Genomic DNA, 22697 nt, shown 5'->3' on the forward strand with positions numbered 1-22697 from the left:
AGAGACCAACAGATGTCATCTTCTAGATGGCCATAGAGACGCCCATCATGGAATTGAGAACTGACTGGTTCTGAGCTCGCCTATGATACCGTCCTGGGTGAGAGCGTCAAAACAAGGCTGAATTTTTAGCCGATAGGAGATCTCATCAAGGGTCTAAACATCCAAGGGGCTCACTACTAGCCTCTTGCCATAGGCGACATGGACAAGCTCACTGTCATCGGCGCATCTGACCCGAATTTCGTCCTTTTTGTGAAGCCTTATATGCATTGATACAGGACTTACTATTGTTAGATCATTCAGAACGAGAGCCTTCCTGTCGGACCCCCGTTGGCTAAGATACACACGAAGACATGGTGACAACGGACCTTATGTTTTTCAGGAATCAGTCCTGGTGGACTTGAGCCATTGCCAGTCGAACTGCTCTATGACACAGACCTCTCTGAAGACGAAAGTCATACAATCTGGCACGATGGAGGTGACGAGTTAGGTCATGGCGTGCTGTTGTTGAAACAAAGAGCATCAGCAAATTATCTGCCACCAAAGTAGTGGAGAGATTCAATTTCTGGTGGACTACGAATCCGGATACCAACGTGGAACTTTGACCATCTAGGCGATTGTTGTACGCCTGGACCTGCTGTTAACACGGCACAGCCGTCAATCAAACCTACGCCATAGTCTCTCGGGATACTCTACTTCACTGGTGTAACACCACTGGCCTCTGGTACGGAATATATCACGTATTGGTAAATCTTTGCCTTACGAAATACCCTGTTTTCCATATACTGTAGGGTTTCTGCTAATAGATACCCAACGCGATCGGCTGAGAATACATCTATCATCTCAAGTTCACTGCAAGCGCATCCCAACCCCGCATCGTTGAACCCGCGTTGCTGAGTTGGCCATGTGTGATCTACCTGTCCTCCATACTATGTACAATCCTTTTCGGTATCCATGCCGGTACGACAGACCGACTGATTTCATGCAAAGACATTAGGGTAGCAGTATGTTGTCAGTTGTCAGTGGACATGTCATATCGTTCACTGACCAACCAAGCAGAAGAACCGCTGCATGTGGAATGGGATGCAAATGCAAATGCAAATGCCTTATCAACTGCATCCACAATAATGGGTAGACATCGTATTCTGACCGTGTACAGAGTAGAGGTTGGTACTCGGGCAATTGTCGGATCTTCTTGCCAATTGTCGCAATTTATCGTATCACTCGGAATTCCTCAACGAGTTTTAGCGTGCTCCCTCTTTACCGTCTTCTCTCTCTCTCTCTCTTTCTCTGCCGTTAGCATAAATTTTTCGTACATTGCTTACTGCCTTTATAGGAAGCGCACATTAGTCGGTATGTTGAGATCCCTTCATATAGTAAAGCGCCGTACTATTGCACTGCTTGCTACGGAATATTTTGATGAAAGCGCCGCCATCATCCGGTCCTACCGCTACCGACCGAACCGTGCACAACGTGATCTGTACCATGTACTTACTCCATAGCAAGTTGCAGTATGGGGTAAGTCGCGGCTGTAGCGGAACGACAATCAATCCATCAAGTAATATGTCATCAATTCCGAAAAAAAAAAAAAAAAAAAAAAAAAAACTCGCTGCTGTCATAGTGCAGAGATATGTACAGCGGCGTAGTGCCCGGAGAAGAGCGGCCGAAAGAGGGGGGTGAAGAAGTTAGCGGCTAGCTACGCTGCGGACCGTCGGGAGGAAACGAACGAAAGTGATTGATTGATTAATTGACAGTTCGCGGATCACTTCAAGGTCCTGCCCTGTAGAGTATTCTGTAAGTGGTTCGAGAGGTCAAGCCTGGTATATGCCCGGTACTGTAATATGGAAACTTACCCCTCCCAAGCAGCGCCGTACGGACGGAATACCTTGTATAGGTAAGCGCTCATGGACGGAGTACTCCGTACGGTGAGCAGCCCGTACGCGATCATCTTGATCATCTTTTTTGGCCGCTGTTATCGTTGAATCTCGCGTGCTCCTGGCGGGGGCGTTTCTGGGTCTGACCGCACACAGTACAGCGTACTCGGCAGCGCCGGTGCTCCATCCAATCCAGTATTAATCGCCGTGTACAAATACAGAGAACGACTTGTGCGCTGATAATCCTGATGATCAAACGAATAAGAAAAAAACACGACCTGATTGATTGCCAAATTGCCGCCAGACTCCCACGGGCACGATCAAGCCGTGCTGTGACGTGCCACGAAGCCAAGGAGGGTGGGAATAGAGGAGCAGCGAGAATATGACTGGCTGAGGGGAAAGCCCTAAAGCACAGAGCCCTGCCCCGTAACTTGACGCTGGTGTTTCAGACCTCAATAAATCACTGCCCTAAACTGTGATGAACTGCTCTAGTACTCGGTAGTATGGAGCAGCACTGCCGAGTACTACAGTCCACTGCCGTTCGGTTAGCTACAGTGATACGATAAGTTTCTCCTGAGCGATTTACAGACATTTGTTCATATTGGTGGTTAATTCAACGCTATGGCCCACAATTGACAGCTTTGTTTGTGTCTGTTTTCTGTTGTGATCTTGCATCCGAACTCCTTGGCTACGATCATCACATTTTTCTGTCTGCAAGTGCCCCCGGCCGTTCCCCTCCCCTAATGCGACCGACCTACCTCAGTAATTTCCTCCTTTTTTCATGGCATGATTAATACTTGTGCGCTCATTCTGTATATCATTTTGCAAACAATCAAGAAACGCGACAGAAAAAGAAAAAAAAAAAGAAAGGGATAAAATAAAATTAAGCAATGAAAAAAGAATGACATCATGGACCCTCGATTAAGCCTCTTACATTTTTTTTCTCCGACGCGGCAGAGCACAAAAGGTTCAAAAAAAAAAAAAAAAAAAAAGACAATAATCCCTGCATCCCGCCATACTGGTTACTGCATCTGCTGCATTAGCGTGTATTGCCATTATTGTCATGTCATAACTGTATTTGTACGCGTATTTCGCGTAACATTGTAAGCTTACCTTGGTTTGACTCAGGGGAAAACGCTTTTGTGGGGAAGCCCTCTGTACACAAACCATAGGTAATACCTGCCATCTAGCAAGCAAATATTAATGACAAATAAGAGCGATCTACAGGAGATGAAAAGAAAAAGACCATAAAGCCTGCACAGTCCTCACTACTATCACCTGCTTATACGCCAATAGTAGACATAATCCGGGGACGTTTGCACTGATGATGCGCATCCCTTGGCATTTCCGATTCCCGCACCTTTGCAAAGATCGCTTACAGACCACTACATGAGTCATTTGGACGTTAATGAATTGATACTGTACGGTATTGCAAAACCTGGTATTGTATTCCGTACGACAGATTGATACATGACAGTTCCAACAGTATGGGACAGGATCTCCTGTCATAAAGGTAAGACCAGTCTATTCCATGGTCATCTCGAAACAGCTGGACCTTGACAGTATGCACCAGGTGCAAGTAAACGATAATACCGCAGCCATCATGAAACGGTAATCAATTCCGATAATGGCCATTGTGCTGGGATTACTGGAGGATGACGTGTTAACTCATCAGTCACATTGTCCAGGATGCAGAGTACGAGGCACGTGTTTGGGGATAGATGCAGCTTCAGCCCCATCCAAAATCAACTCCTCGTCATCGTCAATATCATCTGTTGTCTTTTTTGCGCCATAAGCCTGCTCATTTACCGGATATCTGCAAGTGTCATTCGATTGCCCGTCATTCCTGATGCTGGTTGTGTTTGATTCCCTGAGACGATGTGATAGCAAGTGAGTGGTTTACTGGGGTGTTACTGACAACAGCCTTGTATCAATACATGCTCTATTCCGATTTGGCTAACTTGACGAGTCCAGATTTACTGCCCCGGTCCTCAGAAGCCCTCCTCGAACCCAGGAATACCCGCCTACTTGCTGCACCCACTACTACGATACTATCGAATAATACCAACACTGGCAGATCTATGATCATGGTGACTCTATTTCTGTCAGGCTATGGGCCATAGACCCACTGTGGCTGGAAAGAAACATTTGAATGCGATATCCGGATAATCCGATACCAAGTTCGATCCTCCCTCGCTACTCGTATCATTTTGTGCCCTTTACAGAGAATATCATCGCACACTGTAATATCGGCAACTGCGAATCCACGGAGTTGAGGCTGAGACTCCGAGATTACACCCTGTCTCGCTTTTCTTTGGAAGACACCCACCTTGAGGATTCGTCAGTTTCGAATCACGAGCTGTGGATACAGGGATGTGGATTTATACGAGGTACATACTGTCAGACGGAGCCAATTGGTTTTTTATTTTCTACCTTCCGCCGTTTTTCTCAGGCTGTGACGGTCCGCTCCGGTAACAAGCCACCTGAGCTCAGCTGTCAGCACTAGGCCACGATATTGCCTGTCAGATTCCGGCAACTTTTCCAGGAAGTGCTCATGTGCTGTACAGAAAGTTTAGACGGCGTGGCATATCTGACTCGCTAGAGATAACGGCATCAATTGAACCGAAATGAGACGCATTATCAGATGTTACAGTTTGATCAGTCGATCTCCGAACTCCATCTTAGATCTCCAATTTGCGACTAAAAATAGCAGTGACCCCAGTGATCCAATCAACGACCGTTCTTTGGGCCCTGTGCTTTCCTGTTTCCAGAACCCTTCGCTTGCACACTACTGTGCGGTACCAGAAAACCAAGTTTCCGATATCGCGATTCCCGGGAATACGCCCAAGCTTGGCTATCACTAGCGAGGGATCCGTGTGTCTGTCTTAAACCTTCCGCCACATCCGTGCTTAGGACACGGTATCTTCAGCCTCGGTCAGCCTTGGTAATTGTCTGTGCGGTGGCTTTCTCTTATTTTTTCATCTTCCTTGTCTACCGATCCTCCGCAAAGCGATCTTGGTGCTAAAAAAGTTTATTTTCCAGTTTCGGTAATTTCCCACGGAGATATCCGCCATACGACTGCTGCAGGATTTCTTGACTCAAAGTTAACTTCTGTATCCTGCCCAACTGCACGGGGTGAAACTTTTTTTTATTTTTTTTATTTCCCGGGGTAGTCCTTTCTGGGAATATTCTTCACCGTTACGCTCACGCTCCCCACTTTCTATGCTCTGCCTCTGGGCTTTTACACCGACGGCTGGAAACTTACCCCGAGACCATACCCCTGTAATTATCATAGCTATTGTACGGAGCATTGCCGGGTGAATAGCCGACCGTTGCTAAGCAAGGCTAGCTAACCAACTTACGATGCGTTTCGTCTCGTTTCGCTTCGAAACTTCCGTACGCAGCAGATATCCTCGTACGGAATGTGTACAGGATAGGTCATCTAGTTTATTCCATACAGATGTACTTGTACGCAGTACAAATGTACCTACGTGACTGGTATCTTTACAATAAATACATCCGATATCCCGCTATTATCTGATAAAACCGTTGCAGGCGGTCCTTGCATTGCATAGATCACATACCTTGCTCTGTAACTGCTTTGAGTCATCATCCCTGTCACCACACTGAATCATCCCGTTATTACAAAATGGGAGCCAGTACGCTAACTACAGATGATTCAGTCACTAATCACCTCTGTACACATAATAGTAAATGGTATGGTGCTTGACACTTCCAAAATCCTTCTAGAACATTTCCGGACGTTGCCAGCCGCCTTTCAAATGTCCCTGGCTGGATCATGCCATTCATTCATTCTTTGTCTAGTACCTACGGATACTCCATCGAGCTGTTACAGTCTCGCTGGCCCCACCGACTCGGAATGCTGTACATTCGAGGATTGAAGTGGCTGGCTGAGTTTAATTGCGATAACTGTAAGGAACTGTAAAGCTGGTTGGTATGGTTACTTTATGCATAACACCGCTATAAATATACATGACAGTCGATGTTTCAGCAAGGGATACGGGTACCTCTACGTGGAATGTTGCTAGTATGGTTCTGGACCATTTAGTTTATGCATGTACTCAGGTGATCAAGTCAAATGACCATGTTATATTTGGATCTGTCATCGAAAGTAGAGATATCATTCATCATTTCATACTGCACTGCAGTTTTTTTTGTCATAACTAGTAACACAAAGCTCCCTTACGGAGTAAAACCGTAGCTCTTAATCTAATTCTCCCACCTCATGCGTCCCTCCTTCAACGTCTTGACAACACCCAACGGCATGAATTCCCGGTTCACTGCCGCCAGTCCACCATATCTCGCGACCATCTCACGGTGATACAACTCTGCCGTCCAGCGCCAGTACGCCGACATGTCATCCCACTCTCCAGAGATCTTCACGTTGTCATCGTCCACGAGTTTCTGCTGCAGGGAAGACTGCGTGCCTCGGAAGTTGGGGGATTGTTTGATGCTAGCTTCCTCGGGGATGCGAGTGAGGTCTTCATATGCATTGAGGAGAGGAGCGCTGTAGGTTTCGGGGTGACGTCTGTATTCATCCAGAGTGGGGAAATTTGTCGACGATGATGGTCTTTCCTCGTCGTCACTGTCATCGTAGATACTGCCCACAACAGAGGTATTAGGGCCGGATTCCTCGAATCTCTTCTTAGCCGCGTTGTATTTCGCTTCATCTTCGATGAAGACTCGTTGGAGGCGGCCCTGCGGCGTTTGCTTGATATCCTCGCGCATGGCTAGAAGGGGAATGTACGGATTGGCGAGTTCCAAGCCACCGAGTTCAACCGGGAAGTAGAAGAATCCCTCCGGGAGTTCGTGAATGCCGAACCGGTCTGCGATCACTTTGCGAAGATAATCCGTCACGCCGCTAGGCGAACCTGTGAAGGATTCGACGACTGTGCGCTCGATGCGGCCGAGGGTCGAGATAGCCATGTCGATATGGTCTCGCCCGAAACACACGGCGGGTTTGGCAAAGTTGTTGGGGAAGAAGCGCGCAAAGTAGCTGTTCCACGCCTGTGCCCAGGCAAAGATGCTCTTGCACGACGAGAGCTGGTGCTTCAACTCTGCGATATGGTTGTCCACTTGCTCCTGGTCGATAATGAAACGGCCTTGTTGCGCATCGAGTTTGAGGAAGCCCCAGCGAATGTCGCCGGCCGGCAGAACTGTATCAGCATCAGCAGCCTTCTGCTCTTTGCTAAAAGCCCCTGGCGGTGCCTGATCATTGTCGTTCGTGATCTGCACCGTGCCCGTCTTCTCCTCGTTGAATTCCAGGCCCACCGTTCTAGCAAAGTCTGACATCGCCTTCCAAGCTTTGACGCAGGTAGCCTCATTTCCCCAGAACCAAAAGTCATCATGTAGACGGTAGAGGAAAGCCCCATCTGTGTGCCGGTTCACGGTATAATCCATGCAGAACAAGACAACCTCCCCGAAGCAATCCGAGAGTGCATGGCTCATGGGGACGCCGCGCTGTCGGGCTCGGGTCGTGGCGTTCGATCCATCTTGGACAAACTTCATAGGCATCTCGAGGAAGATCTTGAAGAAGCGAATCCAGTTGTCGGGAACCCCGAAGTAAGATAGGACAGTCAGGATCGTCTCGTGGGGCAGCGACGGACCAAAGTACTTGAAGTCGGAGCGGATGGCTGTGAACTGGCCATGGAGGGTAGATTGGATAATCGATTCGGTTACCAGAAGGTGAAGTAGAGAGTGCTTGGTCTCTAGGGGATTCTTTTGCTTTTCCTTTTGCGTTTCCCCCCAAGCTGAATCAACGCTCTCTTCACCGTCGTAATCTGGAACACCCGATTCCATTGGAGTGGGCAGTTGAGTCATGAAGTACTGATCTTTGTATGTTTTTTGTCGATGGTCGTTGACACTTTTGGTGGTGTAGACTTTCGTTTGATCTATGGAATAATATCGGCGACGGTTCTTCTCGCGCTCGGAGATATGCTCACGCAATGTATACCAAGCCTGACTGTCGCGGAACGTACTGAACACTTCCCGGAACTTCACAGACCACTCAAGCCCAAGGAATTGGAACATGATACTGTCGAGCAGGTCTTCATCCATGTACACACGGTACTTGCCGTTGAGCTGTCGACGCATTTCCAAGGGGATGGCCTCGCCAGCGGGCCAATCCCAGCTGTCCAGAGCCGCAAGACGCATGTTGAGCACGTCGACGACCTCCTGAGTGACTGCCGGATTACGCATGAACTCCTTCAAAATGATCGTCTTATCCTTGGTGAGAAGATCCGATTTCAACAGCGCCTCAGTAACCGTCTTGAGCACATCCGCAGTGAACCATTTCTTCCGTCCAGAAAGGTCCCCCCCAAAGCGACTAACGCTCTCTCGCAACTTTTTGAGCGCTTGCTGTGTAAGAGGAGTCTTGGTGAACAGGTCGTCCAGATAACTGTGGATGCGGTCCGCGTCGACATTCGTCTTGTTGAAAACATAGCCCTCCCACGTCGCGCGCTGCTCATGCATTTCCGACCGGCCAGAATTGCCAGCCTCAGGCTCCTCCGAAGTAGTCTCATCCAGATTCGCCAACCACTCCGTAACCAAGCCACTGTAGAACGAAGCGTGTTGATGCTTCAGAACCAAATGTTGGATCTCCTGCTCCAACTCCGAGATCCAATCCTGTAGCGCCCAGTCGGAAACAGATGGGTCATATTGTCCCTGTAAGAGAAACCGGCGGATATTGATATGGGCAGCCCGCTCCGAACCATCATCAATCATCAGAGTGGAGAGATCTGTTTCCGTAGCGTCTAGCTGCTCTCTGTCAAACGCATCATTCGGGTGTCCCTTGAGCTTGGTAACGCCTTCCAGCAAAACCTGGGCCTTGGCTCGCAGGTTCGGGGCGGCAGCAGCAGCATTGGCGATCTCGGTTTTCCGTTGGTCGAAAAGAGCACGCTGCTTGGAAAGCTCACCGATTTTGGTGGCCGTGATGGAGCGAAGAGTCTGAGGAAGAGCACCGGACGACATTTCCTTTCGATGTGGTGCAAATGTGTGATAATGTTGTGGCGTCGGATGCGGACAATATGAGAGCTGAGATCTGGCGACGATCAGCTGAACAGTGGGGACGCGGTGGATCTGGTGGCTTAAACGGTGGATTCGGTATCGAGCACTGCACGGCTTACAGTGGAGTCCTCGGGAGAGATAGAGGGATGAAGAAGAGAGGAATGGCATTGTGGTTTGTTGGGGGGAGGAGGGGTTTATATAGTTTCTACCCGGGGCTGTGCCTCTTGCCACGTTCAGCTCCCCGATGTTGTTGTACTGTTTATGCTCCAAATGAGGACCCCGAATGACTCAATTGATCGGATTTGTTGATTCATTTCGGTTGTTGATCCATTGAAAATCATTATAGCATGGTAATGGCCCAGATATTGGTAGGGATATGATGTCGGGCGATTTCGGGGTCCCAATAAGGAAATTTCCAAACACGGTTATGATGTACTTGTACCACTTTTTATATCACGGGCACCTTCTTGGTCAATTAAAATTCTTCTATCCAGGTACCAATGGTTAATTGTTAGGCACTCGCGTATAATTCAACATATTGAAGGAGATACTGGAGCCTATTTGTTCATTTTATTGCCCTGTAAGGGCATTTATGCCATGTAGGATAGTGAAAAATGCCAGTAAATCACTTGCTGCTTGTTCCTTAATATGCCTAATCTACAACACTTGCCAAATCAGTCTTGCCTACTTCCAACGCATCATTGGCCATGCATTCAACAAGAAACTTCGTGCCAATATTCCGTCTACTAGAATTCAAACAGGACCTAAGTGAAAAGACCCTGAACAAAGATGCATCAGAAGTGATCCAAGATGGACTAAACTTAATGCTGGCTATGGACTCGGAAGCCCCCAAGCCCAAGCTCGGTACTAATCCTCTGTTCCCACAGCCGTCAGAGAATCGGCACCTTGATGATCGAGATGTGTGAAAGATTTTCCGGCTAGACTATCGTGGGCACGGGTCTCTTAAGATAACCGATGAGGCGCTATATCCTATGGATATGGAAAAACTAGGTATGTTGTCGTCTTCCAAATTCAACATAAAACTAGCACCTGCCAAATTCAGCATTGAAGCCTGATAAGCTAGATCAAAGTCATTAATCATTAAAGGAAATCGTTGAATATACAATAGCCAGTCTATGGTAATGCTTTAGAGTGAATCTTAGGACTCTTCTGTCCAGACTCTAACGAAGTCCTCTCCTCAGTATCATCACCCACAACATCCCGTCCCCAAGTAACTTCCTCGTCAATATCCACCTCACGCCACTTCTCACTCTTCCCCGGAATGGGGACAATCTTCGTCAAGATAAAGTATACAGTACCTGAAACAAGGAACCCGGAGAAATAATTGATGTTGTATATATATTGTGCGCCAATGGGTACATCGCGGCCAACTTCTCCCGCGAAACCGACAATGTTGATGAGGATTCCGGCAATGTAGGAGGCGTAAGCGTGCCAGGAAAATCCGAAGTAGTGGTAATATATTCCGGTTTTCTCGGCAGAGTAGAGGTCGTGGATGTTGAGGTAGCCGCGGCGGATGATGTAGTAGTCGCAGAGCATTACGCCTGCGATGGAGGAGAGGAAGATGGAGTAGGCGGAGAGGTATGTGGTAAATTGGTTTGATGAAGAAACGAGATTCCACTATAAGTTGTTAGTTTCGCAATTTTTATGGGAGAACGGTGGTAAAGATAAGACTTACCGGACACATCGCCAAACCAACTGCCGCGCAGATATACGCACCACGTCTGATCGTGAGATACCGTGGAAGCAAAGCAGTCATATCCGTACCAGCGGACACTGAGTTTGCAGCAATGTTGGTTCCCAACTGAGCCAGGGCAAACCCTGTCGAAATAACAAAGATCCCAAATCGCTCAGCAGAGCTAGCACCATCGAGAAACATTCCCAACAGGTCGAGCGGATTCCAAACCGACTGACCGAAAATAACCGAAGCAGACGACGAAACAATAATTCCAATAAACGAGGTGATAGCGAAGCCCAAGGGAATGGTGAGCAACTGCGACCACAGAGCATCCTTAGGTTTCCGCGCGAATCTCGAGAAATCAGGGTTGTTCATGATCAAGGCCGCAAAGTTTCCCAAGCAGCTCATCAATGCTTTCACAACCGCCCAGCCTAGTGTACTCCCGTAAACGGTGTTTGGTTGATGCACAATGGGTCCAAGGCCCTTGGCACGGGCAATGGCCCAGGCAAAAAAGGCGAAGGCTGCAGCGGGCGAATAGTACGCTTTGACGGTGAACAAATGGCGAATCTGGTGAATCGGGAACCAGAGGGCGGGGAGTGAGCAGAGCCAGAAGAGGAAGAAGCTGACAAAGTTCATCGTGTCGACGCCGGCGCTCGATGGGAGGGTGTTGCGTAGGTTTCCGTAGCTGGGCCAGATAGATCGGATCATCAATGTCACGCATTCGCCTGTCCATATATTAGCATTTGTATTCGGAACCGAGTCAGGAATATCGTACCTCCAATGTATGATTGCACACCAAACCAAATCACAGCCATAACCACTCTGTTAAGCACTGGCCAGAATGACCCCCAAATTCCGAAGGACGCTCGAGCCGCGACGGGAAACGAGATATGGTATACAGCTCCAATCCGACCTGTAAGATAGACGAAGCAGGCCGCAATGAAGTATCCCACCCAGACACAGATCCACGACTGCCACCAGGACAAGCCATCTTGAATCATTGATGAGGAGATCATCCATGTATTCTATCCACAATATCCGTTAGCTCTTTTCTCTTGGAGATGTATATGGGGAACGCACAATATTCAACGAATCTGCCACCCAGAACGCCACGAAGTTGAGCCATTTCCATTGACGTCGTTCGGGATCGACTGTACAGTGTCAGCTTCTCTTGCCCTTTTCATTTCTTATATTATCAATAGAAGAACTCACCTGGCCGCAAGTCGTCATTCGTTAACATCAACTGGCCATTGCTCAACCCGGGCTCATTGGCGACTTCAAGCTTCTTCAGAAGCTGCTTGACCTTTAAACGAGGCATGATGGATAATAATAATAGATGATGACGAGAGAACCAGCTCGATATAAAATAAACAATATATTTAAAGCCAAAATCAACAACATACGAGAGAACCCCCCATGATATAAAGATCCCTGCCGGACGACATCATAGCTGTCATCCGTCATCCGGCAAGCTTTCTTGATAGGACATCCCGTAGCACGAACCCATTACAGCCAAGCGCACGACCGTTTCCTGCCTTTCTGAACAGCTTATCATAGCGTTGTTTTCGTCGTCTCGATTCGTCCTCGGATTTTTGCTATCGCACATGGTCGTTATCTCCGCTATCTAATCTGCAATCTCACCGTGAGTCCGTGACTCGATCTCATCGAGTAATCGCCATCGACCAATCAGAGTGAGCAGTACGGATATAAATATATAATAGTAGAAACCCAGGACAAGAATGGCTGATTTGGTTGCTGTTAGCACTAAGTTTTCTTCCACCCAGCATCGCTGCGTAACTTTTTTCCGCAGCCATCACGCTCTGTTTCAACCTCGTCTTCGCTATCAGCCCTGGCCCTTTTGCCGAAACAAGACGGACTGGATGGTGGTTGCAGAGCTAATCGCTCACTAATGCATTGAAGATCTTGCATTATACATTCCTGATTGCTGGATATTGCCTTGTCAATGGCATTCCTCACATTCGTTATCATTTTAGGCATGTCTTCCGAACTCTGTGTAAGCCATATGTCCATCATAGCCGACTTGAATGTCAGTACTCCTCCTTCGACCTCGGTAAAATGGATATTGATTTCAACAGTATCAACACTTATTGATGTAGTCAGAACGAACACCTTGTGATCAAAATCTTTTACGCAGCTCTCCTCGCCTCTGGCTGTTGAATGTAGCTCACGCAAGTTGCGGAGCATGACTGCTCCGTTATATAGATTCTGTGAACGAGGGTAGAACATGCCGTGTGGTATACCTCTGACCTTTAAGGTGAAAACGGGAAATAGTATAAATGAATCTTTAATCACCGGGCAAGCATATGGCTCCAAGCTTCGGATTTCTGCTGCATAATTGACGGTCGACGTGTTCAGACCGACAGTGATGTCGGGACAGGGGGCTGGTATTTGGCGAGGCATCCAACCCCAAGGAGCAGCCAGCGGTATATCTGCCCATTGGGCATTGGCTATAGCCCCAACTTCCTTGTTTCGTAGTAGTTTTCTAAACCTAACTATGTTAAGACATAACTCCGACCACCAGGCTGCCCTTGTTCCAGCTTTTCCATACAACCTCGGCCATTTCCTCATGTTCTTGGTTCGAGAATCTTGTGAGGTCCGTTCGTTCTTTTGACAAAGGGTCTGCGAGAGATTTCCATTCTTTGGGGAGTTTCCACGAATCGTCTATTCCCCTGTGTTGATGAATTTTGCATCGCTAGTCCACCAGCAATGCGCTGAAGATCCTTTATTATCTAATCGCGATTTATTGATAGGGCTCTGTCGATGGCGCTGCGAATGTTCTTGATGATCTCTGACCATGAACTCGTCGTTGTGAGCCAAAGGCCCACTATGGCAGAGTGAAATTCGAGTCTTTCGGCATTCATCGATGTGAAATGGACACCAATCTTGATAATATCAACGGTGATCGATGTTGTGAGTACGCAAACCTTGCCGTCAAAAGTCTTGCCGGCAATCATGTTCACTGGTCGCTAAGGAGTGAAATTCCCGTAGATTCCGCAGCATGGTGGAGCCGTTGTGTAGATTCGATATATGCGAGTAGAGACTTGCCTGTCGTATTTCCTTTGCCTCTAGGGTAAATACCGGAAATAGTATGCAAGGATTGTCCATGGCAGGGCAGGAAAAGGGCTTTAGATGCTCTATCGCTGTCGCCAAAATTAGCATAACATCTGACAGGTTAAAGCCAATCGTAATGCCTGGACACGGGGCAGGTATACTGTGGGGTCCCATGACAGTATGCAATGGCACGTCGGCCCATTTCCCTCTGGCTATAGCCCCGACGTTATCATCACGTAGTAATCTCCCAAAATCTACCATACCCGATACAACAGCAACCAATAGAGTTAAATCATTTCCATACCTTGGAATGATGTCGACTGCCTTCTTATAGTCTTCGACGGTATCCTTGTGGAGGTCAGATCGATCCTCGGAAAGGGTTTGCGAGAGAGATTTCCAGGCGTCCGGCAGATGCCACGTATCCAAAATTCCTCTGAGGCTCAGTTCCCGGAGGAATTCCCAGACAGACATGTACGGCACTATTCTTTTTGGAATGTTGACTGGATTGGGAGACTCCCAGGAGTCTGAAGATGCTTCATAATTTGGATCAATCGTGTCATCGCAGGAGGTCGGAGTGCCAGCATAGGGCGAGTCGTCGTCAACACAAGACAACATAATCACAAGGTAAATGATATCGGTGTGGACGTTGGGGTAGTATACGGAATAGTGACAGGATAGAAGGTTGGCGGACCTTTGGCAGAACTGCAGAAAATGTAAATGAAATAATTACTAGCAGTACCCTATTTCAACGTAGCCAAACAATACTATGCTTAGGATATCTTTGAAGTACTTCTCTAGAACTTGTATATTATTCCAGAACCCTGTTATATGAAGAAGAATGATATGACGACCATTTGGGCATGATTTGAAAGCCTTCAGCTGTCGTGCAAGGCTTGAAATGGTTGTACTATCCAGAAACGGCGCTTGTATGAAGCTATGCCATCTTTTCGTAATCTCCCACGGTATTCCTGAAGTCGATTCGATTTCCCGAACGGTTGGTAAAGGAAATTTCCAGCCGCAGGAGGACTCAACAGATCCGTACGGCGGCTCGAATTAGCCAAGTAGCCAATTAGACAACTAGACCTATACTAGACGACAAATTACTCTCGAGTCCACAGGGGGATAACATAGAGACAAAGGCGCTAGCTTGCAGAATTGTACTGGTCTGGACTTCCACTGCCGTTTGCAGTGTATTAGGGAAAAATAGCAAAAGATTCACTGCCCAGACTCATCACAAAGGAATTTTCACTTTAATTTGGTTTAGCTTGGAGTAGCTCCATAGGGTTGTTAAAAAATAAACAAGCATTCACTGTTTGGTGGCGCACTATAAACTGCTTTGTTTACAAACAGCTCCATAGGGTTGGCAGTGATTCCAGTAAATGAGAACTCTCCAGCTGGTCTATCTAAATGCCCTCGTTTCCCCTTCTTTCTCTCTCTTTTCTCTTCATTCTATACCATCCTTCTCTCATTACTTCCCTCTTCTCTTCTACCACAGCAAAGAGAAAGACTCCTCCAAGGTAAGCTTGATATTTTCCCCATCCTCGCTCCCTTCGATAGCAACAGATACTAACAAAGATATCTCACCCAGATGCTCTTCACTAGCAAAACCATCATCTTTCTCGCGGCCGCAGCCAACCTCATCCGCGCCGCCCCTACCGCCTCAGCCAACGGCGTCGACTTCTTCAATTCCACCGTGGGCATCCTCGACAACAATGCCGACACCGAGGGCTGGGCTTCATTCTGTGACAACGCCGACTGCAACAACTGCGGCATGTCGGTGTCCTTGACCAACCCGGGTTGCTTGCGTCAAACCGGCAGAAAGGCCGTCAAGTTCCATGGTAACCCGATCTGGAACACCTTTACTCTGATTGCGTCCCCGGACGACCAGTGCGGCTGCCAGAGCAGCTGCCAGCCCGGTCTCCATGCGGACAGTGGCTGCTTCCCTCTTGACGACCTCCAGGGCGGATCGTACCGGTTCATCACTGGTGACGGTATCTGCCCGTCCAACAACTGTTAAGCGTGGACTAGACTGCGAATGTCGAAGAAGTACCTTTTGAATGCTGTTTTCCTGGTTGTTGTTGAATGCATCTCTGTCTGGTTGGGTTATTTTAGTTTGGTCTGGTTGTGAATGTGAAAGACAGAGAATACTGGTAGTGATACTTTATTGAAATGGAATACATGGAATTAATGGAACTTGAAATTGGGCATAATCTTCTCATATTCAGTAAAAGTCTCTAGCTGCTGATCTCATTAACATATAAGGAACGTAGTGTAGGATACCGTAATCATAAATCTATATCTTAGCCCGCATACTCTCCCGCATACTCCCCAAAACCCTCTTCTCATCCTTATCAGCCGACTCAAACTCCCGCTCGATAACCATCTGATGCTCAAGGCTTCTCACGCGGAAGTCAGCCTTTACAGAACCCGCATTTGACTCTTCAGTTGGTCGTTCGGCTCCCTCAGCACTAGTAATATCGTACCCCCACAGCATACGAGAAATGACGATAAATAAAGTCGACCGTGCCGTCTTCTCACCTGGGCACCGTCTGCGACCAAAGCCAAATGCTGAAATGGGAGGATCGGGGTTGCCAATATGTCGTTCGGGCTTGAAGGCTGTCGGATTCTCGAAGACGCTCTCGTCCATGTTGATTGTGTATTGGTTGGCGACGACGGTTGCACCCTTGGGGACAAAGTAGCCCATGTATTCATCATCCTGTGTGACAGCATGAGGGACGGCGATGGGGGAGATGGGCTTCCATCGAAGCAACTCCACGATAAAGGCATTAACGTATGGGAGACGCTCCATATCTTCGAACGAGGGGAGTCGTTCAGAGCCAATAACCGAGTCAAGCTCTTCGTGTGCCTTTTTCACCGCGTCTGGATAGAGGATAGAAGCCAGAACGAAGATCTCCATCACCATCTTGCTGGTATGAACACCCGCCACGTAAAGATCCCCAAGCGCGTAGCATAGATGCTCCCAGGGCAACTCATTGACAACGTCCTTCTTCTGCATCGCTTCATGGCACCAGTTCCAACAGTCCACCCCGAGAGCCGTATTGCAACATTCAGTATACACACCCGTAGTCTTCTCATGCAGCTGCTCCGCCTTCTTCCTCCATTTCATGAAGAAATGCGGAAGGCGGTCCAGAACGGGGAAGAGTTCCAGCATCGCCGTCCCAAACGACGCTCCCTGCAGGACAAAAGCAACCATCTCATTGATATGCTCCAGTCGTCGATGGTCATCATCATCTCTCCCCTGTCCCTTCCCATAGACAAGGGTAAACATGACATCGGAAGTATACTGATGAAACTTCTCAAGCTCATTACTCCCCAGAAACCCATGCAGCAAAATCCTACTCTGAATATCCTGCAAATACCGATACGAATCTGCCGCCCTCGAGCTCAACAGCGACCCATGCAACCGGCGATTAAGCCTCCACTCAGGACCATACGGCATAAACGCCGCGCCCATTTGCTTAGAAAGGTAGTTGTCCAGCAGCACCGATGGCGGACGATCGCTGTATATATTGCCACGCTTTTCAAGTAAATCTTGCGCTGCTTGTCGCGTGCCCAGGATGATGTAAGTTCGCGTGCCGATCTTTGCGCTGACGATCGGGCCATATTGTTGATTCCATTTTTGGAAGGATTTAAAGTCGTTGTTTCCTGCGATGAGGCCTGAGATGAAGCTTGGGCCGGGTGGGAGGCGCCGTTTCGGGCTCAGAAAGTACCAAGAACAGAGCGCAATAAGCGTGACGATCAGGATCGAAAGCATCGCGATCGAAAACTGTAGTTTTAACCGGATGTATCTCTGCTCTCCGATGCTGAAAAGAATGAGAAAGAGGGGGTGCTGGATCTCAGTAAAGCGTCATCCGGTATTGCGCTACTTAAATCCCTTGATTCCTGCGCCGGACATGGCCCGCGCAATTCTGCAAAGCCAGATCCAAAGCAAAAATACTCGTGTGGGCACGATTAATATTCTCCGACTCGCGATTGGAGTCGTCTTGCAGTTGACCAATGGACGCAGTCGGGATGTTGCTGATCGCGGTGCGAAGAGCTGAACTAGTAAGTCCCACTAAGATCAGCCTTGGATATGGATGAATCCTGTATGAGTGGGATGTTTCGCCGTAGTGTACTCCGTAGTGTACTCCGTAGTGCAATGATCAAATCGGCTTATGCGTTTGGAATCATTAATAATATTAATTGATTCTCTATTCTAATGCATTAATGGTATCTCATGCAAAATATAGTCTCCGGAAGTACAGTATGCATACAGTATTACCCCTTGTTCCACTTTCCAAACTTCATGTAATCATCGTACAAGGTCTTGAACACTGACCGTCCAGATGCGTCCAACCCTGCGTTCAGTGCCCGCATCGTCTCCCGCGACATCACGTCCAGTGCCGTGTACAACCCCGGAAGAATCGCCGCTTTCACTTCAGGCGTCATGGAACCGCGGAGGGAGCTCTGCGCGTACTCCATAATCAGGTACTGAAGGTACTGACCTGCGATCCGCTTGGCTTTCTTCGTCTGATCCGTCAAGCCTTCTAGTCCTCCAGGACCGGACTGGGTGGGTCGCGATACGGCGGACACGGTTGGGTCGCAGAGGGATGTGAGTAAGCGGGTAAAATGCACAGCATGCGATGCTTGCAACGGTGCAAGCCAGAGCGGCTGCTCGGTCGATCCCTTCTCCGATCGCATGGATCGACTCCGTTTCCGAGATCGCGCAAATAGGCAGTTCAGCAACCGCTGCATGGCCGGGAGGATCAGGTGGAAACGGCCTCCAAGCTTCTGGCGATGCAGACCCAGAAGTACACCCATCAACCGACAAAGGCGGACGTAAATCGGGGCGGCATAATCTGTGCTGATCCGAGGGCCTGCTTTTGAGGCAGCGACCGCAATCGCAGCCAGGACGTTGTCAATGTTCCACTGCGCGATGCATCGTGTATGAGTACGGAGAAGCATATCCAAGCATTCCGTAGCGAAGGTAAAATGCTCGATGCTCTGGCTACAGGGCATCGACTCTGTAACCGCAGTGCACAGGGACGACAGTTCCTTTGCTGCGGCGCTTTCCTTATCCTCAATAGCCGGCATCGAAGCAACTGCCAAACTGGCGACAAGCAAGCGGTAGGCGGCGTTGTCCCCTTCAAATCCGATACTCCGAATTTGCTGGATGACTCCAGTCAGATTATCCACGGACATGGATCGGAACCGTTCCAGCGTAGCGCGGATGAATAGTTGTTGCTGTTCGCCGTACAATTGCTGCAAGGGGAGAGTCTCAGCGACCTGCATGACAGGTGAGGTGATATCCTTGTTCGCTCCTCCCCGGCCAACCAGCACCCGACGGCGGATAAGTCTTCTCAAGGGAGACTCGGAGTCGATCGATTTCTCAACATAACTCTCGATCTTCGACAAGAATTTGTCCACTTCGACGTTGTCGGTGGCCAGGTCTTCAAAGTCTTCCAGCGCATCCAGAACCTTGATCAGGGTAATCGTATCTTCCAACTTCTGTTTTTTGCATTGGTCCTTGACAGACTTCACTTCCGCCACAATCATGTCGAACACCTTCTGGCGGCAGGCTGCAAGCTCCGTCTCGTCTAGGACACCGGACAGTTGTTGGCGATGGACCCACAGCTGCGACAGTGAAATCCGCAAGAAGAAGCAGTCCATGGAGTCGCGGTCGATGGATTTCAATTTGGACGCCTTGGAAGTGACTTTACGGTACATCTTCTTGAACAGCTTGCTTCGCTCCTCGTCCGAGAGAACAAGCAGCTTGGCGATAACCGCCTTGTGCAAGTGCCTGAATGCTTTCATGATTTGGAGATCAACTTCGGTGCCCTGCAGAGTAACCGCTTTGGCAGCGTTCCACGTAGGCTCCCAATCACAGGTCAAAGCCGCTCCGGACTTGGGCATGTCAGCCAACTTGGCCATCAGCGACAACATACCAACCGTAATTTCCAGTGGGTTATCCTCCTGGCGAATGACGTCTTGTAGCAAGTCCAAAAGGACCGCCCTCTGGCGGCGAGTAACCAAGGGGGCGGGAATCCTCTGCAGACTCTCAACGTAAAGCTTGCGGTTGGAAACATCGCTCTTTACGCATTCCGAAAGCACAAAAATCAAGTCACTGGTAATGGCTGGCGCATTGAGGAGGTATTCATGACACACCACACTGGCCCAAGCTTGAAGGAACCTCGCATGGAACGGAGCTCTCTCCAATCCAGTTGAGGATGCATGGTACTGCGAAGCAGCCAGAGACAGTATATGTTCAAACAGGGAGCGCCTAATGTCGTATTTGATCAAGCTCCAGACATCCGGGCTTCTCACGAGTGCCAGGAAATACCCCAAAGCAAGCGAGACCTGGAGATCAAGAGTTTCGGCGCGACCATTCCATGGCGAGGCCATAGAGCCCAACGCATCCTCTTTGGTAATAACCTTACAGAAGTCTGCAACTTCGCGAGTGAGTGCGTTGAATTTGTCTAAACCAACTGCATCGATAGACTCCTTGATAGCCACGAGAGAAAATCGATATGCTTCGAAAGACTCCAATGCCGCACGTGGCTTCTTCATTTGGTCTTTGCGGTGCCGCTGGATGGCCTTTGCAGCAACATCGGTCAATTTCATCACGGCGTGACCGAAGGGATTGTCGGTGGACTGCAGGTTGTTCTCCAACAGGTCCCGAGCAAATCTCCACAGCCGCCATCTCCAATGCAGCGTTTGCTTAGAGGATAAGGTCGATGTTGCAATTCCGATGATAGAATGCAAAGATTCATTAGCGTCTTCAAAATTCAAATTCCGCTTTCTCATGCCCGCTTCCAATATCACGAACTGCGCATAGGACCCGGCTGAGTCGGACACCCGACCATCTTCGTGCTGAATCTCAACCGAAGCTGCTCGCAATTGCGCTTGGAAGTGTGCATTAGTGAGAGGATTCCGCATCACTTCACTGTAGACGTTGCACAAATCATCATCTTCCCATACTGTGAAAGAACCCAAGTTGCTGTTTTGGGAACGCGCCTCCTCCATGGCAATGAGCTGTTCGTACCATAACTGCATGAATGTCGGCAAATCTCTCGCAGCTGTGAACCCCCGCAGCAAAGGAATCACAATCCCACTCTTGATCAGTTCGTAATCGGAATCCAGGTGGGACTCGTTGCTCTTCCAATGAAGCAAGATCTTCTGAAGTAAAGCATTCAAGAGATTGACAGCATCCGGAAGGCCCGAATTCGGCAGGAAAATGTCGACACCCAATTCAATGAGCAACGCTGTCAGGTTCCAGTGAACCTGTGTTAGCTCGTTCTTGAGGAGACCGGTGTATGCAGCATGGGTGAGCAGGGTGTGCAGAGACAGTTGAATTTTCCGATCAAGGACCACACGGAATAGTCGTTCGAGAAGCAGTACAAAGTCAGAAGAGTACGTAGCTGGGTTATCCTCTTTGGTAATGGAGAATGCAAGCTCAGCTACGGCAACGAACAAGGTCTCCAACCAAGGAGCTTCGTGTGTCTGGAGCCTGAAGGTGTCTCGAGGAACAGAACGCGACGCAATTTCGAAAAAGTTGGGTAAAAGTTCGGCTGTCTTCCAAAGACCTTTCTTCTTCATAGCATCTGCTCTCTCCGTAGTCTTCTCTGTGGCGGATACCGTGTCGCAAATAATTGGCTTCAATGCATCGGTGATTGGCTTGACGGGAGTCCAGTCCGGATCGGCTGAAGAATAATTTATCCCTGAACCTCCTCTCTTGAAGAAGCCTTCACGCGCAGGAAGCACAACATGACGTGCAATTATGCGCTCAACTCCTTGCAGCACCTGCGCTCTCTCATCAGTGTCGAGTTGAGCGGAACGCACGCAATGCTGAAGTCGCATCGCATGTTGAAAACAGTGCTTCGCAAAACAATCGTTGCTAGAATTGTTCTCAGAATCATCTCGACGGAATGACCTTAATTCCCACAGTTCCAAAATTGCCGGAAGAACGTAGAGCAAGTGCTGGAGATCAGTCGTCTTTCGTCCGTGCGAAAACTGGGTAGTAGCGAGAGCAGCCAATCTGAACGACTTGGACAACAACGTAGCAACTGACTCCGGTTCACCTCTGAGCGCATGTTTCAGATGAGAGCTGGCCACTTCATCAAGGGCAAGCGTGCGATTCGCTAGCGTCACGATGCTGTAAAGGCAGTCCAGTAAGCGGATGAAAGTCAAAAAACATGAGGCTGGCGACTGCGGCGATTCGTCGGTATCCATTGCATCCCCTTGGTCCCCGTCACCATTTTGACCGGCCCTCTTCCTCTTTGTTCCCTTCTTATCACGCTTCGACCTTGGCTCCGGCACATCCCCCACCGTCTGGCTGGACTCCGATTCCGAGCACAAGAACTCTGCCGTTCCATTCTCAACACTAGCAAAAATATCTTCCTCCAGATCGGAAATCGTATCGTTCAGAATCACAAGGAACTTCTGGTCCTTCAACGTCGTCGCCAAGGTTTTCGGGGGTATAAGATCCACGAGTTGCCGTAGAAGTAAGAACGAAGCCGACTCAACACGATAATTTTTCCCTGTCCGCAACTTCTTCAAAAGCCACCGGAGAACCCACTCTTCCTTCGGGGCCGCATTGTGTCGGATTTGCGCGGCTCTATTGATTTCCGGATGACTGGCGCATAAAGCCAGATCAAGACCGATAATTTGGGTTGCCTCGTTGAGTTGGCTAGTCGGGGAGGCGGTGCCCTTTTCTAGTCGCAGCAGGGCCTCTTGCGACGAGCGCGGACGCTGCAAATAAGCACAGCCATTAGCCACATTCCTCTTGTCCCAGATCTCTGATAGGAAACTCAAAACTCACCTCCGCAACTGACGGCATCACGAAAGAAAAACCAGACGAGTCGGTCTAAAGAATGCTCCCAGGTATTTCAATCGTCTGGCACATTAGCAACCAACTCGTCTTGTTCTATACTGTCTGAGTGCAGAACGTATAAAACAAGAAAGGACTGGAGACGAAGAAGAAAAAAAAAAAAAAAAAAAAAAAGAAGCCCGACTGACGACAGAAACGCCGGCAC

General features: G+C 48.8%; 6 protein-coding genes across 6 annotated transcripts; 1 reads left to right on the top strand and 5 right to left on the bottom strand.

Moving 5' to 3' along the window:
* Positions 1 to 6040: 6040 nt before the first annotated feature.
* Positions 6041 to 9135, bottom strand: ASPGLDRAFT_50872 (uncharacterized protein). The gene has a single exon (XM_022547400.1). The coding sequence runs from the start codon at positions 9063 to 9065 to the stop codon at positions 6102 to 6104; it is 2964 nt and encodes a 987-aa protein (XP_022397597.1). The 5' UTR covers positions 9066 to 9135; the 3' UTR covers positions 6041 to 6101.
* A 780-nt stretch (positions 9136 to 9915) lies between these two features.
* On the bottom strand, positions 9916 to 11946 carry ASPGLDRAFT_60600 (nucleobase cation symporter-1 family protein). The gene is made up of 5 exons (XM_022548445.1): positions 11806 to 11946; positions 11674 to 11744; positions 11369 to 11618; positions 10594 to 11318; positions 9916 to 10535 (listed from the first exon to the last, which is right to left on the bottom strand). Exons 1-5 carry the CDS (start codon positions 11909 to 11911, stop codon positions 10032 to 10034), a joined length of 1656 nt encoding a protein of 551 aa, XP_022397598.1. The 5' UTR covers positions 11912 to 11946; the 3' UTR covers positions 9916 to 10031.
* Positions 11947 to 12292: 346 nt separating this feature from the next.
* On the bottom strand, positions 12293 to 13273 carry ASPGLDRAFT_800090 (uncharacterized protein). The gene has a single exon (XM_022550048.1). The coding sequence runs from the start codon at positions 13180 to 13182 to the stop codon at positions 12358 to 12360; it is 825 nt and encodes a 274-aa protein (XP_022397599.1). The 5' UTR covers positions 13183 to 13273; the 3' UTR covers positions 12293 to 12357.
* A 1863-nt stretch (positions 13274 to 15136) lies between these two features.
* On the top strand, positions 15137 to 15870 carry ASPGLDRAFT_50874 (uncharacterized protein). The gene is made up of 2 exons (XM_022547401.1): positions 15137 to 15182; positions 15254 to 15870. Exon 2 carries the CDS (start codon positions 15254 to 15256, stop codon positions 15680 to 15682), a length of 429 nt encoding a protein of 142 aa, XP_022397600.1. The 5' UTR covers positions 15137 to 15182; the 3' UTR covers positions 15683 to 15870.
* On the bottom strand, positions 15866 to 17518 carry ASPGLDRAFT_50875 (cytochrome P450). Its single transcript, XM_022547402.1, has one exon. The coding sequence runs from the start codon at positions 17438 to 17440 to the stop codon at positions 15959 to 15961; it is 1482 nt and encodes a 493-aa protein (XP_022397601.1). The 5' UTR covers positions 17441 to 17518; the 3' UTR covers positions 15866 to 15958.
* Positions 17519 to 17812: 294 nt separating this feature from the next.
* Positions 17813 to 22615, bottom strand: ASPGLDRAFT_177920 (ribosome biogenesis protein URB2). The gene is made up of 2 exons (XM_022542914.1): positions 22484 to 22615; positions 17813 to 22413 (listed from the first exon to the last, which is right to left on the bottom strand). The coding sequence occupies exons 1-2, from the start codon at positions 22499 to 22501 to the stop codon at positions 17944 to 17946; spliced, it is 4488 nt and encodes a 1495-aa protein (XP_022397602.1). The 5' UTR covers positions 22502 to 22615; the 3' UTR covers positions 17813 to 17943.
* Positions 22616 to 22697: the final 82 nt, after the last annotated feature.

The sequence above is a fragment of the Aspergillus glaucus genome, assembly GCF_001890805.1.
Source record: "Aspergillus glaucus CBS 516.65 unplaced genomic scaffold ASPGLscaffold_21, whole genome shotgun sequence".
NCBI classification, from domain to species: domain Eukaryota; kingdom Fungi; phylum Ascomycota; class Eurotiomycetes; order Eurotiales; family Aspergillaceae; genus Aspergillus; species Aspergillus glaucus.

Coding starts and splice junctions, on each gene's coding strand:
- ASPGLDRAFT_50872 (XM_022547400.1), bottom strand. CDS start 9,065: ATGCCATTCCTCTCTTCTTCATCCCTCTATCTCTCCCGAGGACTCCAC.
- ASPGLDRAFT_60600 (XM_022548445.1), bottom strand. CDS start 11,911: ATGCCTCGTTTAAAGGTCAAGCAGCTTCTGAAGAAGCTTGAAGTCGCC. Junction 11,619..11,673: donor TGGCAGATTCGTTGAATATT/GTGCGTTCCCCA, acceptor TATTGTGGATAG/AATACATGGATGATCTCCTC. Junction 11,319..11,368: donor TGTGCAATCATACATTGGAG/GTACGATATTCC, acceptor ATATATGGACAG/GCGAATGCGTGACATTGATG.
- ASPGLDRAFT_800090 (XM_022550048.1), bottom strand. CDS start 13,182: ATGAGGAAATGGCCGAGGTTGTATGGAAAAGCTGGAACAAGGGCAGCC.
- ASPGLDRAFT_50874 (XM_022547401.1), top strand. CDS start 15,254: ATGCTCTTCACTAGCAAAACCATCATCTTTCTCGCGGCCGCAGCCAAC.
- ASPGLDRAFT_50875 (XM_022547402.1), bottom strand. CDS start 17,440: ATGCTTTCGATCCTGATCGTCACGCTTATTGCGCTCTGTTCTTGGTAC.